At 30.3% G+C, this 15425-nt stretch overlaps 1 protein-coding gene across 12 annotated transcripts in view; it reads right to left on the bottom strand.

Annotated features, from left to right (window-relative positions):
- Nucleotides 1-15425, bottom strand: part of LpR1 (Lipophorin receptor 1) — a 117666-nt gene that overhangs the window by 35154 nt on the left and 67087 nt on the right. For 11 of the 12 annotated variants that reach the window (XR_011780025.1, XR_011780026.1, XM_040712144.2 and 8 more), the window contains exons 4-5: nucleotides 14986-15114; nucleotides 1424-1650 (exon numbers count right to left, since the gene is read on the bottom strand). Coding sequence is in view for 10 of the 12 variants with exons in the window: in XM_040712144.2 (XP_040568078.1) it covers nucleotides 1424-1650; nucleotides 14986-15114 (356 nt within the window). In the remaining 2 variants the exon portion in view is untranslated. Of the gene's footprint in view, nucleotides 1-1423; nucleotides 1651-13450; nucleotides 13713-13793; nucleotides 13844-13906; nucleotides 15115-15425 lie in introns of all 12 variants that reach the window. The other variant, XM_040712146.2, reaches the window with a different exon arrangement.

Here is a 15425-nt window from a genome sequence, read left to right as displayed (position 1 = left end):
CGATTGCAGTGTCCACGGCGATTTGCTGCGTCTACTGCTGCCATAGGACCCTCTTAAGTTTTTGACCTTAAGCCACAATTTTTTTAATCTTGTAAAGAAGACTCCAGGAGCAACCTACGCCCTCCATGATATCCTCAACACTCGCTTGGGCGTGGAGCAAATCAGACACACTTTGCCTTTTTCCCTCGATGCTCACAACTATTGATTTTTGAAAATGTTTATTAAACGGAATAGTCCTTACTTTTAATAACACAACCTTGTATTTTCAAATATTAACCCTAAAGTACTTCAGATTGATTAAAAATCAACTCCACAATTTTACCAAGTACACAGTATTAACCGATTTTGTTGGAATAGGTTTATTATGAATAAGCTTCAGGAACTATCCTCCCATATAGTATGTCAGAATATTTTATAGAAGAACAAATCAACAAAATTTTACTTTCTTTAAAATCTTTTAAATTCCATATTTAATTCTAACAATAGTTGATGTGCTGATCCCAAATATATAATTAGTTTTAATTGTTCTATAATTAACCGAGAATTTAGTGCGTTATATGAGTATTGATAAGCAACTATGGACTGTGAAATTGAACATTAAAAAATTATTCATATACATAATTACGAATACTATTTACTTAGTTCAGAAGGGGGTCTCATTACATTACTCACAATCTCTTATATAAATTAAAATGTATACTTTTATCCAAACTAATAATTATTTGCCTATACAACTTTTGATTCAACTTCTGTTTCTCTCTTTAAAAAAATATTATTGTGGGCCTGGAACCAAAATCTAACAAGTTTAAGTAATCTAAATATTCATAACTAACGTTGATGTTACAAAATATATCACAACAACATATTTCACTAAAATAATTGTCAAATCTGGAAAATTATCAATTACACTATATAATTCAATTCAGATCTTAGAATAATGACCTTGGTCTGAGACCCGCATTTATTATAATTATATAAGATACAAAACACAAAAATTTCAATTAAAACCTTATACAAACATAAGTTTGACGATTAGAGCCTTTAAAAAACCCCTGATTTAAAAGTATAATAACGATTCAGAGCCACATTTCAATATGAAAGAACCGTATATTTGACAATCAAATTTAATCAGAATTGTTTGAAATATCGCAGCATTTGAAAGATAAATTATTTATTTGCTTTATCTTGAGTAAAATTTTCTAAAAAATGTTTCTTATAAGGAAAATTGAATGAAATAAATGTTCTTTTTTTATGGTTATTTTTGTGTTCTTTCAGCTTAAATAACAAAGATAAATGTGGGTTTAAGACAATAGAAAAATATATATATATTTTTTTTTACAAAGAGTGACTTGCCGCTCATTTGCTCTGTACCCACAATATATACATCAATGAATTGAATATCTGTATTAAAATACTCCCTTACCCGCTCATCGGATGCATCGGGACAATCCACATCCCCATCACATCTCCAATACTTTTTTATGCAATATCCATCTCCACATGAAAACTCGTTATCCGCATTACAACTCATATCCGGACACGACTTTTCGTCACTTCCGTCTCCACAATCATCCTCTTGATCACAAACCCAACGATTTTGAATGCATTTGCTGTTGTCACATGTGAATTCATTGGATATGCACGTACGATCTGTAAATAATGAAACAATAATAATTAAGAGAGTGACAAAAAAAAAAAAATTCAAATAATTATCCAATACATAAATACGTTAGATTTTCGGGTAAATATCTTCACCTCCCTCTACAAAGACACTTTCTGCTTGAAACAATCACTTTGGTAAAGTTTAAGACCTCTCATGCTATTTTTTAAAGTGGTAATTTAAACGAAAACTAACGCGGTCCCCTGACAATGAGCAAAAATATTTTAGAGGAGAGAAAGCACTTTAGCAGTCATGACGCTTTATTAGATTAGCTGCAATCAGCCGTGAGAGGAAGAAAATTAACGCGAATTCTACTCCTTATCTAGCATAGGTAAAGCCAGAAATTTCTACAATGTCAATCCTCAACCCTACTCTCTTGAGCTCAATGTGTGTAGGTTCGCGCCCCGGTCATTCCTAATGAAAGAAATATACATGACGTATATGGACGTCACATAAGATTCCTTATGTTAGATGGAGTAAATGTAATACCATCACTTATACATAATCCGTGAAACTCCATCTAGCCAATTAAAGGAACAATAGAAAAAATCTCACTCGCGTTAAGATCATATTTTTTTACAACTGTACATCTAATAACAATCATAATCTTACTTTGAAATGTTAGAACATACATAAAACTTGTAATTAATTTTTAGTTCTTTCTATTTTCATACCCATTATTTTTTTTTTCCAAGTTTAATTTATTAATTTTTCTTCAATCATCACCACCTACTAAGGAAATTCTTCAAGTTCTTTGTACTTAAAGTTTTTAGTTGTTTTTTACTATAACAATTATTTCTCCTTGTACATCAAAAGAACTTAAAACTCATATCGAACTTGTTTCCTTCATAGAAATATGCTATGCCATTTTATTTCAATATTTGTATACTTCATATTATATGTAAATATATGTCTACATTAGGGTGTGGATGATGTCCCAAATTTGCCCCAAATACTTAACTTTTTTTTGTTCCTTTTATGGGTATGATGAACAACACATATGTATAATTTATCTTAAGTAAAAACTCAATGAACTAAAGAAAAAAGTGACAAAAACTATAATTTCTTTTTTTTGGGGGCAACTATGTAAGACCAAAGTGTAGAATTTTATACATAGCTAATAAAACTATTTTAAATATGAAGTACATATGAATGAATATTTAATATGTTTGAACTATTGTTTATGATAATTATAAAAATTGTTCAAACATGATAAATATATATTTTTTGAAATATAGTCAAAATTCTAAAATGGCACGCCAGACATGACTATTTATTTAGAGAAGTTACATACAAAAAAGAAATATATATATATATTTAAACATTATAGTTTAAAATTAATTCCCTAATAACCAAAGTCAAACAATTTGAAAAAATTCCTATCTTTGATGTTAGTTATGAATCCATTTGGAACAAAAAGTTCTTTTCTATAAAATTCGACGATAAATAACCAGAACAAAGCCACAAAATAGGTAAACACTTCAAAGAATTTCTTATAATTGTGCATTAAACGGCGAAAGAATTTTAAGTTTTTATCTGACAATGAGTGGTAGTTGTTTAATATGCCCCGGTTGACTGATGCGCACTAGGAATTCTAATGGAGAAGGCAGAATATCAGGCTGTACCTGGGATCAGAAAAGCTCTGATTTCTTCTACTCTGATAGGCTCCACTACTGCCAACTTCTCTGCAATCATGCTTTTACAGCTTAATAAGGCAAACTTTACAGCTTTTGTTTCTTTAGGAGCACTTTGAATTTTTAAGGAGAGACCAAATCAAATATTAGGTGACATAAATTGTTCTGTAATTCCAGCAATGCTCAGTGTGATAAAATCTCTCAATATCTGGAGTGCCAGAAAACTAGCAAGCGCATGAATATCTGTGTTGAACATTTTGCCACAGTCCTTAAAAAATAGATTAATGCTATAAAGAGGTATCTTTTAACATATAAAATAGCATTTATGCAGGAAAACTATTGTAATCATATTTAAGTTTTTTGATTTTATTATGTATTTTAAACAATTTACACCAAAGATAGCAATAAGTATTTCTTTAAATTACAAACATTTCAACTCTTCTTATACCACGAATATTTCATAATTTTTAGACTGTAAAGTATGACATTACGTAGTCCAAGGGGCTGGATACAGATGATTTTATCTTCTTTGTACAACAATTAAGTCTCCTTTGTAAAAACTTTTTCAGGCATATCTTTGTTATGTTAATACTAATTTTTAAGTAGTAGTCAGGAAATATATGTAAAAAATTTTATGAATAAAAAATAAAGTTTTTATTTAAAAAAATTATCCTTTCCATAAAAGAAAGTGTTCAAATTTGGATTAAAAATATCAAACTTATGGTATTAATAAGTTAAATGTATCTAACAATACTTTTTGGGATTTATATATCTTAGATTAAGGTATTATAATTAGTATAATTTCGTCAAAACAACCACTTCTTACAAAAAAAAAAAAAAAAAATGGAGGCAAGTTTAAAAAAAATATCAATATTTACTTTATTACATTTAGTAAATAATATTAATATTAGTATTGGTTTCTGTTTGAAAATCCTGGATCTGTTTGAAATGGTCATTATTTTATTGTACCAAACTATTTGAATCATTTAAAGATGTTCGGTCAAGATCAGTCCATCCCCCCCCCTAAAAAAAAAAAATTGGTCTGGATTGTTCTTATTTAAAATTCGATTATATAGATGAGTTTATGACGTCCTACATGCACCCCTAAGTTGTAAACATTGTCACAACTTAAATGTATTGCACAAGTCATGTTTGTAAAACTCAGAAATCAAAACAGGGAAGAAAATCGCACCATAGATTGCGACCGAAAATTCTGTTCAGATTTTGAAAAAGATTAATTGGAAGTCAACTGTCTTTTATCATGGACTGGGCCGATTTATCAGTCCAAATTTTTCGAGAAAAAATCACCCAAGACTGAACCAAAACAGAATTCGGTCTCGGAAAGAGTCTCAACAGTAATTAACATATTATTCTTTTGACTAAATATAAGCACTATTTTAGAAGGGAATTTCCAACTCATTTCTGTAACATATTTCCATATGTTTGCCATAGTTTCAAGTCTTAAGCATTATTGGTCTAAATTTAAGAATCTGTTGGCACAGGTCTCACCCTAGTATACATATAAGAAAAAAAAATATGACATAGATTAGAATAGATTACATATTATACTTGCATATTAGAGACAAAAAAGGATACCACTTTATGATTTTCTTATATATAAATATATAGCATATATATACATATTTCTGTCCTAGCGGCTATTAAATATAATATATGACATAAATCTTTATTTTTTAGAAAAGAAGACAAAAAAGAGGCATATTTATGCATAAGGTACATCAATTATAAATTTGAAATTTTATATTAAATCAAAAAATACTATTTATATGACAATAGAAAATATGAACAAAGAATAATTCAGAGCCTGTACAAATGGCAGGAAATTTTAACATAATAAACATGTCAAGAGGATATGAGTGAGCATTAGGGTGATGCAGTTGCCCTTGAAATTAGAAATCCTTGTCAAAATCAGTGGAACACAATTTTGGTACTGCAGCTAGGTAGGTTTTCTTAGCAAATTTGGTTAACTTCTAGCACAATTGCAATTTTTAAACACCTATAAAGCAAAAAATATGTGAAGAACAAAGTCTGTAGAAAGCGTCATCCCCATGTTACTTTATCATGAGGCCGTGTGTTGCTCTTAACCTACGACAGGAAGCTGTCATTGCCATCAAAGAAGGTCATAAAGGGTGATTCAAAGCGAGCGGTTTTTGGATTGTAGAAATAAAACACATAAAATATTATATTATGGTCAAAACTTTATTATGAACCAAAAAACAATCCTTTACAATTATTTCTAGAAAATAATCCACTTCATATGTTGGCTGCAACTGGCCTTTAAATTGTCCATTGTTTCGCCCCAATTTTCGATGACGCGTTCGAACATTGTGACCAGAGTCTCACGAATAACTCGCTCAATATTTGCTTCCAATGCTTCAATCGTGGCGGGTTTATCCACATAGAGTTTCCCTTTTACTTAGCCCCAAAGAAAAAAGTACAAAGGTGTGATATCACACGATCTTGGTGGCTAATTCACCGGGCCAAAACCGGAAATTAATTTATCCCAGAAATTAATTGATCACCAAAATGATGTCCCAATAAGTCCATTGTTACGCGTGCTGTGTTCAAGTGTCACCGTCTTGTTCGAACCAAATATCGTGGAGACCATGTGCTTCAATTTGAGGTACCAAAAAGTATGTTACCATGGTACGATAACGTTCGCCGTTGACGGTAACGTATTGGCCGGCAGCGTTTTTGAAAAAATATGGGCAGATGATTCCACCAGCCCACAAAACACAACAAACTGTTGTTTTCAATGGATGTAATGGATGCTCTTGATTCAATTCGGGTTGTTCTTCACCTCAAATACGGCAATTTTGCTTATTTACGTAGCCATTGGGCCAAAAATGGGCCTCATCACTGAACAAAATTTGGCGCGGAAAAACGGATTTTCTTGGATACGTTCAAGAACCCATTCACTGAACACACGACACAAACGAAGGTCTGGCGGCTTCAATTCTTGCACGAGCTGTATTTTGTATGCCTTTAACCCCATATCTTTCTTCAAAATGCGCCAGGTTGTTGCATACGACAAGTTGCTGCCCCTTCAAATTTTTCGATTATTCTGCAAATGCTGGATTCGGAAGGTCGATTATGTGGACCATAAGTTGGGCATAATTTGCCAAAAACTTCTTTCAAAGAACGCTGATTTTCATAGTACAATTGAACAATTTGTACACGTTGTTGTGGTGTATATCTTTCCATGAAGAATTGTAAAACAATACTGAGTAAAAATGACGTATGAATTTGACAGAACTTGCGCGCAAATTTGAAATCTTATGTGTGGCAGTTATAATTGGCTTCACCAATTTAATAAAGGACCAAATTATTTTGTTCCAACAAAATCATAACCTACTCAGATAGGTCTAGGATTTCAAAACCGAAATATAACTCTGATAGTTGGGCTCCCCCAAGCTTAAGGCAAACCAATGTTCCATAATCTTTTCTCTTTCTATCTCATCTTCTTCATCTTTTTTGTTGTTCTTGTCGTTATTTAACTAATTTATTTTTCTCATGTTATAAGTGTAAGTCCACATACTCCAAGACTAGTTCATGAAAAGATTAGGGAAATACATGGAGACGCTGAACACAGAAATACAACGTTTCACTTACATAACTCACATCATCAACGGATTGAGTACTTTATGGTCCTCGCATCATTGAAACAAACAAAATTGAGCTGAAAATAATGATTTATTCTTCAATGGACATTCTGTCAGACAAAAGTAATATCCATCGCTGTAAAAAATAGACACGATACTGATGACTATGAATTAAATTCACTCAGATTATGAATCCCTCGTTGCCATTGAGAAACCCCAAAAATTAAAGAAACTTTTTAGAAATAAAATAGTAATTTGACCTCAATCAGCATTGAGTAAAAAAAAAATCGTCAATCACTCAAAATACTTCTAATTATTATGCCTCTCATCCACAAACTAAACATATTTTTGTAGATTTAAACAATAAGTATATGTTTTTTTTTTTCCGAATGTACTAACACAAAAAAATCTAGAATACCTAATGTACCTTACCCGCGAAATTTGAAAAGTAACCTTACTTTTTGAACACACCTTGTATATATATTTTTGTGGAAAGAAAAAAACAAAAACTTTGATTTTATAGTTTTTACTATCTTTGTTTGTTGTTAGTTTCTTGAGTTATTGTTGTTTTACAAGTCTGTCATGTTCATTATATTATGTATACATACAATGTACTTGTATACTATTGTTGTACAAGATTTATTCTCAATATATTCCGTGTTATTTATAGGCACTTATGTGGTTGTGAGAAAAATGACATGATGCAACCATTTCCTACAAACATATACATACATACAATTGGTCAATATTACTTTTTTCCATAGGGAATTATTCTTTCCCTCTTGTCCAGATATGATGATATTTTATAGGCGTCGTAAAATCATGAAGGAGAGGGAGAAATATCCAATATTTTATATTTTTTCACTTTATGGGTAATTCTACTCAACTGTTATTATTCTTATTATTAACTAGTGGTATTACCCAGCATTGCCCAGAGTTATTAGGGATCGTCAAACATACAAACTTTGCCTTAAAAGTATAGAAGATTATCACTTTTACTTATCATTTTTCATTACCTACTAAAATGTAGTTTTTCAATATATTGATGTTCTCTCCCCAATAATGAAATAATAATATAAAGAGCTTGAGAAAAAAAAAATTAATAGGACGTGATGAGCCAGGGAGTACTTAAGCCTCTGGAACCCTACTTGTCTGAGCCTTAGCACACACGTTTGTTGTTAAAAATGAGTCCTGAATTCATATTTCATAGTATAAAGTTGTATGAAATAGGACTGGGCGTAAACGCCTGAGATTTCATTCATTTTTACAAACTTTTCCTAAACAACTCTATACATAAATACTAACTTTTCTTTTTTAATATGATTCGATACTCATGCAAAACGGCTGCAAGATTTCATTACTATGACTGCAATGTCAGATCAAACGTATGTTGATGGTATACATCAGGGATCATTATTAAGAGTACATCCCTTGTGCTCCATGCTACATGCAAAACACATGTAAAATTTCGTTAATATGACTACATTGTTATTTCTTAAATCAAAAATGATTGTATTATTGAAATACATTCATACATGAAGAAAGACAGACAAAGTTTTATTTATATATAATATATAGAAAGATAATATGTTAGTTTCAATGATATCGCGTATAGTAGGTCCAATGAGATATTAGTGATCTTATTAATTATGTCTACCTACTTTGACGATTCAAATGTAGCACAACAAATTTCATATTGATCTCTGCTAGCAGAAATGTCGTCAAATTGCATTAAAAACTGGACACCTGTAAGCTTGGGGTCAGCGCAGCAGCAACAAAAGGTGTAGAAGAACTGATAAGTTAGTACAATTCCATAGCATAAGTTCAGATGATTATTTGTCATATTTTTATGGAATAGAAATAAATATATATAAAGAGTCATGTTATGATATTGATGTTATATATTCGGCTATTTATATAAAATAAATATTTTTTCAGAAGAATATAAAATATGGCCATACGTTAAGTCATTGTAGTATAGAGCCGTAATTTTTGAGGGTTGGGGAGTCTTGGAAGACCACAATTAATAACGAATTGTGAGTCATCCATTGTCACTCCAACCAGAAACCTCAACAAAAAATTGGTACTGTAGCAATTTCTCAGTTCTTCTAGCCCTTTTGTAGTGGGCGCCCTTGAGCCTACGCTTACAGGTCTTTCGTGTTATTAGAGATGTGAAAAATGTCAAAATCAGTACTAGGAAAACTGCCCGTATTTTGTTCAAACTTCATTATAAAAAATAACTCATTATGAATTCGCTTAACATAATTTATGAGAAATACGGCAATTTTCCTCCAGGGCAATCTTCTACGGGCAATTTTTTCCATTGTAGTTATCTGCACGCGGTCAAAATAACTGTGAGTATACATTTAAAAAGCAGTATGTAGGTAACCTGCATGCTCTTATAAATGATTGCTTCCTTCTTTGAAAATTCAAATGTATTTGCAAGCAAAAAGCTACAATTTCGTTATTAAAGTTATCTCTGTCAGTAGATATGTCGATTATCAAAGTTGCTAACAAATACCTTTTTTTTTATTTACACTCATGAGGATTTATAAGATTTTCACATTTATAAATATTAGACAGATAGTGTAATGAAAAAAAAAATTATTTAAGGTTATTACTAGTGTGATATACAAGTATATCAGGACTTTTTATGAGCGTCTGGAAAATGTATAATACCATACAATGAAATTGCCTTTAATAAAATAATTGAAAGGCGCATCTGTGTTTCCGTCGTTATGTTTCCTCTGTGTATTATTAAAAGTACATACATACCCATCATGGTTGGTTTATCAAGTTTGTACAACAGGGTGCATTAAACGCTTGGATTTATTTAAGTATTATCTCTAATGTGAAACTTACGTCATATGAACATGCAATAAAAAATCAAGGAAAGGTACATGGCTACTGAGCGCTTAAATCGCATATATGTATTCAGGCCATAAAATAAATATTAGTGATGGAATGATTCTAAAAGAAAATAATTCTGATGACGATTCCGATGCAATTCTAGTAAAAATTTCCGATACCAATTCCAATTCTTCAATATTTGCAATAATAATTAAAAAATTCAATTTTGCTATCAGGGTCTTGGTTTTGGATTTTTTTTTAAATTAAATTTTCTGAAAAAAATTTCAAACATACAATTTGATATTATAAGTTTTTTAAAAATCTATAATTATTCACAAAAACTTAAATTTTTATGGAAAAAATTTCAAAAATCCATGGCTATTTTGAAAAATTAACTATTTAGGAAAAAAAATCAAAAACCCACGTCTGTTTACAAAAAAATATAATTTTTGATGAAAATTATTAAAATTCACAGTTGCTTTCAAAAAAAAAAAAATTTTTAATTAATTTTCTTATACATTTTTTATTTGAAAATAAAAAATCAAAAAATTTTTTTTTTGATAAAATATTCAAAAATACGTAATTATCATAGGAAATTCTTTTTTTTTTTAATATTTAAAAAAAAAAATTAAATAAAGAATCGTGATTGCAAATTTAACATTATTTTCCAAATACTTTTTCCCATTTCGATTTCAGAAAAATCCCCCAATTAAATAAATATCCTTAATTTCCTTATTTTTTCTCATGTTTAGTGTTATGGCATATTAAATATGATTATATTTGTTTCATTCACACCAAGAGCTTGAATCTTATATCGAGCAGAAGGGAAAATAAGAAAGTTGAGGATTTTTGCGTAGTGACCAAGTGCCCAGGACTAAAGATACTTTAAGAAATGAAACATATTTATCTCGAATTTGTTATTCATTCACATACCCTCGACTAAAAACCACAAGGAATGGGGCATTTGTAGTATGCAAGGAGAAAATAACTGTAATACTAATAAGCAAAAATGAGGCAAGACAAAAGATGAACATTGCGCACTTACAATATTTTAAACCTATCCGGGTTCACAATACAATTTTTTTTCTCCATTAATATGTCAGTTGCCACTTTCCTGACAGTCTCTTTACCCAAAATCACCTCCAATTTCTTTGATTTTTTGCATACATGTTTTTTTTTTCACCAATGCCACATTAGAGAAAATATTACTTTTGGGTTTCGGTCTGGAAATCCTAGACCAGTCTGAGACCGTTATATTTTTCGTTGGACCAAATTAGTTTGGCCCAACAAAAAGCTCGGTATGGACCGGTCTCTTTTAAAAAGTCGGTTTAGATCGGTCTAAAGGAAAAATTCGGTCTAGTTCGTTCCTAAAAAAATCGGTCAAGACCGATTTTAATTATAAATTGTTTATAACATGACATCATATGTTTTTAAAATACAATGACGTTATACGAAGTTTATACAGAGATAGCTCGGATTAATTTTGATCCCGCCGTCTTTTATATGTAAACAGTATTTGTTTAGAACGTATCGTGTACCTTTGAGATTCTTTTGAAAAAACTAATGACAGTAGATCCAGAAAAAAAAAGTTCTCTCATAATGCATGAGACCAAACGAAATCGGTCTATAAATTGAGATCAATAAAAAATCGGTCTAATAAGTGAGACAGAATAAAATTGGTCCACATTCTGAGACCGCGGTTCAGACCGAAAAATCGGTCTAGGAAAAATCACTTCAGACCGAACCAAAAAAAAAATCGATACTGGACCGAGTCTCAACATTAGAAAATATTCAAGAAAATCCATCAAAAATTTAAAATCATGGGTCGTTGAATGTACACTAATGTATAATTTATAGAGAACATAACCTTTTTTAACCCTTCTCATATAAACAGATATGTACATACATACCTGCAATTTTTTTTAAAATCTGAATTGCTATTGAAAATGTAAAGTGAAGAAGTCATCTTTTTTATTTGTTTTATTTACTTTTTATCATAATGCAGATATAGTCTGCTTCAAATGGGGTTTCGATTAAGAAACTTTATTAAATATAAACATGTACGTATATAAACAAACAAAAATAAAAATGGGTGTGAAAAGGATTGAGTGTGTTAATGTCCTACGTATATAAAATACATACATAGATGTACTATATAGCATAATTACATAAGCATATGTGCAAGATGAATTGTTTTGTATCCGTCTTCAGGGATTTTTCTAGACCAATTTTTCCCCATTTTTTAGGTCTCAATACATCGATCCATTTTTTCAACTCTGGACCGATTTTCTCTCCTAATAAATTATATGAGCTGAATACAATTAAATTAAATTTCAGAAATTAAGTTCTGAGTCAGTTATAGCTATCAAACATTCATTTTACAAAGAAAATGGTTCGGGTAGGGTGGCCCCCAAAAAACACATCAGGATTTGTGTCAATTCCAAAGAAATACAATTTCAAAGAATGATTATTTATGCCTTTTTTGAAATAATAATAAAGTTATGAATCAAATTATTTTTATGTAGGATTAGTATACATGTCGACAATAATCTTACATCTGGAGCATATTTTAACACATCTTCTCATATGGCGGTTCCCAAAGTTACAGGGCCACTGATCCAAATTATGCTTATGTGTATCATAGAATTTGTGAATGTGTGTCTTTTTGGGGTGCCCACGGTGTTGGTCATATAAGGCAGAAACTTTGCATCTTTGCCTCTTTAGAACATGGTCAGGCTAAAACAGGGGTGCCATTTTTTTTTTTTGGGGGAGATTATTCAATACCCAAAACACAGAAATCGTTTTTGAAACTAAAGGATACTATTAAAAAAAGTAACTGGCATCTCAAAAAACAATTATACGAATAAGGTCTAAATTTATTAAAAATCAAAAAAGGTATGGGGAAACAAAAGAAATCAATGAAAATTGCAGTTAAGTTTTTTCAGGGGCAAAAAAAACGAAAAAATGGATTTCCAATGGAATTTTGACTCGTAATGTTTATATAATTTGTAAACATTAGCCGGGAGATTCGTTCGCATATAAATTGAACACATAATAATGGATGCTTTAACACTAGAATGGCAACGACCCCCCTTAAATGACGGTGGATATTTAAAACTATGCCCATTTATTTTTTCATGTTTGTAACTGTTAGAGGTTGATAAAATTGACAGTAATGTGTTACGCGTCACTTCTCTGTACAAGATAACAACATTTATACGAGCAAAATCCAAAATATTATAAAAAACTTGTAAAGGTGAGTGAAAAGACATTATCGTTGAATAAAGTACGGCCATTTGATCTAGAAATATCAACTCTATACTTAGTTTCATTATAATACTCAATTGATACTGGCAACGTTTTTTTCCCTTCAAGACTCTTACACATATTTTTGTGAATACAGCTCTAAATTATGACACTTGAGTTCTTTTTTTTAAAAGAAGAAGTCAATCTTTTACTATCTACAAACAAATCTTGAATTTAGGGCCTTTTTGGTAGCCTTTCGTCCAAGAGTTATTTCTTTGCGAGAAAGATTCATCGTTCCTAAAATACTGGTAACCAAAATTCAATATCAAATTTATTAGGGTTCTTAGCAATATATTGAGTTAATACATACTTAGCTTTTGTTATGAATATTTGCTCATTAATGTTAATATTTTTACCTGGCATGTACGCTCACTTACAATTTTCAACTAATCGATACCATAGCGTTAAAATCAAGGTTGAACTTGTTGTTTTGGCGGCTTTGTGATCTTGTGGAACAAATATCAAAGCAGATAAATCTCAATAATTTATTATATCTGTCGCATAGTATTACGAAAGAGATTGATTCCTAATTTTCCCCTTTGACTCAGATTCCTCTCTCATACAAAATAGCAATTAATTGTAGTATTTCTTGTTTTCTAGTTGTCCATACATCAATCCAAAGTTTGGAACGATCCGAAACTATTGTACATTTTACAATGTGATTAATAATTATGTTATAAGAGTTCAAAAGTTGATAATGTTTATCTGTAATGGTGTTACATTTTAAAAATGATGACGGACCTTGGACTTTCTTCAAAATATTTTCTTGTCTAAAAAGGATTGAACCAATTCAATTTTCAATTTTTTTTGGTGCTAGATTTTATTATGCTTACCGACAAACAATGATTATTTTAATAAGTTGGTTGATTTATGTAGCTCAGTAAGGGGGAATTGAGTCGTCCCTTGATTGTATTCTAGCATTTTTTGAAATGTTAAATATACCACTTAGTCGTAGACAAATATATATAGCGTCTACCAAAACTAATAAAGGTTTTCAAGAAGTATTCAGAATAGTCATGAGAATGTAGTTGATTGAAGTAGTTCAACATATTCTTCATCTGCTTCCAATTCGAAATCCTCACCTTTTCAATTGGAGTACGATGTGGACACAAGATAGTGTCTTATTTCTTAAATTGATAATTTTTTCTTGGACAATAAAAGGTGGAAACAGAATGGTTAGTTCAGGAAAATATAGAAGATTCCTTGGTAGAACAAAAATATATTGGAAATGATTGAATATCAAATATGATCACCACGTCTGTCTAGGTAGTATAACTACATCAACCAAACGATTACTAATTTTAATTTTGTTTTTTGTGGTTAATATAATAATTATGAAACTTCAAGAACTTCTAAACATATACAATAAAGAAGTTTCTTAACATATTTTATTGAATCCCAAATGGTTATCAAAAATGATACCCTTCTCGTTCTAGTATTTATTGAAATATATGTATTTTTCAATTTTTCTATCTGTTTCTCATTAAACGTCAATTTTCATGAAGAAATCCAACAAAACAATGCATTTTCGACATGAAATTGTAAACTTTAACAATACATAAGAGTATATATTAACAGAACATTTTATTACATGATTTTTGCATTATTGGCAAAAATGAATCAGTTATACAGGGTAATTTTTTCTCCATATTTTTTTTAATTTTGCAAGTACGGAAAAAGTTTTTTTCTTTTCACAACTTTTTTGAAAAATGAGTGCAGAACTATTTTTTACAATTTTTTTAGCGAATTTTGATTTGACAATTTTTTGACAGAAATAAAAGATGGATCCCTTATCAAGACAAATTTATTCAACAATATATATTGGTTATTTTATTTTTGCGAGAATAACACATATTTTATATCTTCATAATACATATAATACCTATTTAAAATAAGCAATAAAAACACTTACTGCAAATATCCTCCTCATCTGAATGATCCCCGCAGTCATTATGCCCATCGCATAACCATGACAAAGGAATACATTTTGTACCATTCGCATTGAGACACCTCCACTGCTCAGCACCGCATGTTTGATTTGCTGTAAAAATAATAATAAATAGATAAGAAATAAATCAAAATCATTGAATTAAATATGTATGTATACATTTTACTCATCAGATAAATCAATATATTTTTTCCAATTTAAGCTGATATAAACATATAAAATAAGGAATCTGTACGTACATACATTTATAAATACTTTTTTTTGGAAGGCTTTTGTTTTTTGCTCATAAAACAACTACGTGGCAAGAATAAGCGAAAGAGCTTTCTCTTTCTTCCATTTTATATTATATATTTCACATCCAAATTAAGCCCAAAAAACGGAAGAGTATGTATAGAATAACATCG

Source organism: Lepeophtheirus salmonis, chromosome 5 (assembly GCF_016086655.4).
Source record: "Lepeophtheirus salmonis chromosome 5, UVic_Lsal_1.4, whole genome shotgun sequence".
NCBI classification, from domain to species: Eukaryota; Metazoa; Arthropoda; class Copepoda; order Siphonostomatoida; family Caligidae; genus Lepeophtheirus; species Lepeophtheirus salmonis.
Note: the sequence above shows the minus strand (reverse complement) of the source record. Positions and strands in the feature narration are given on the sequence as shown.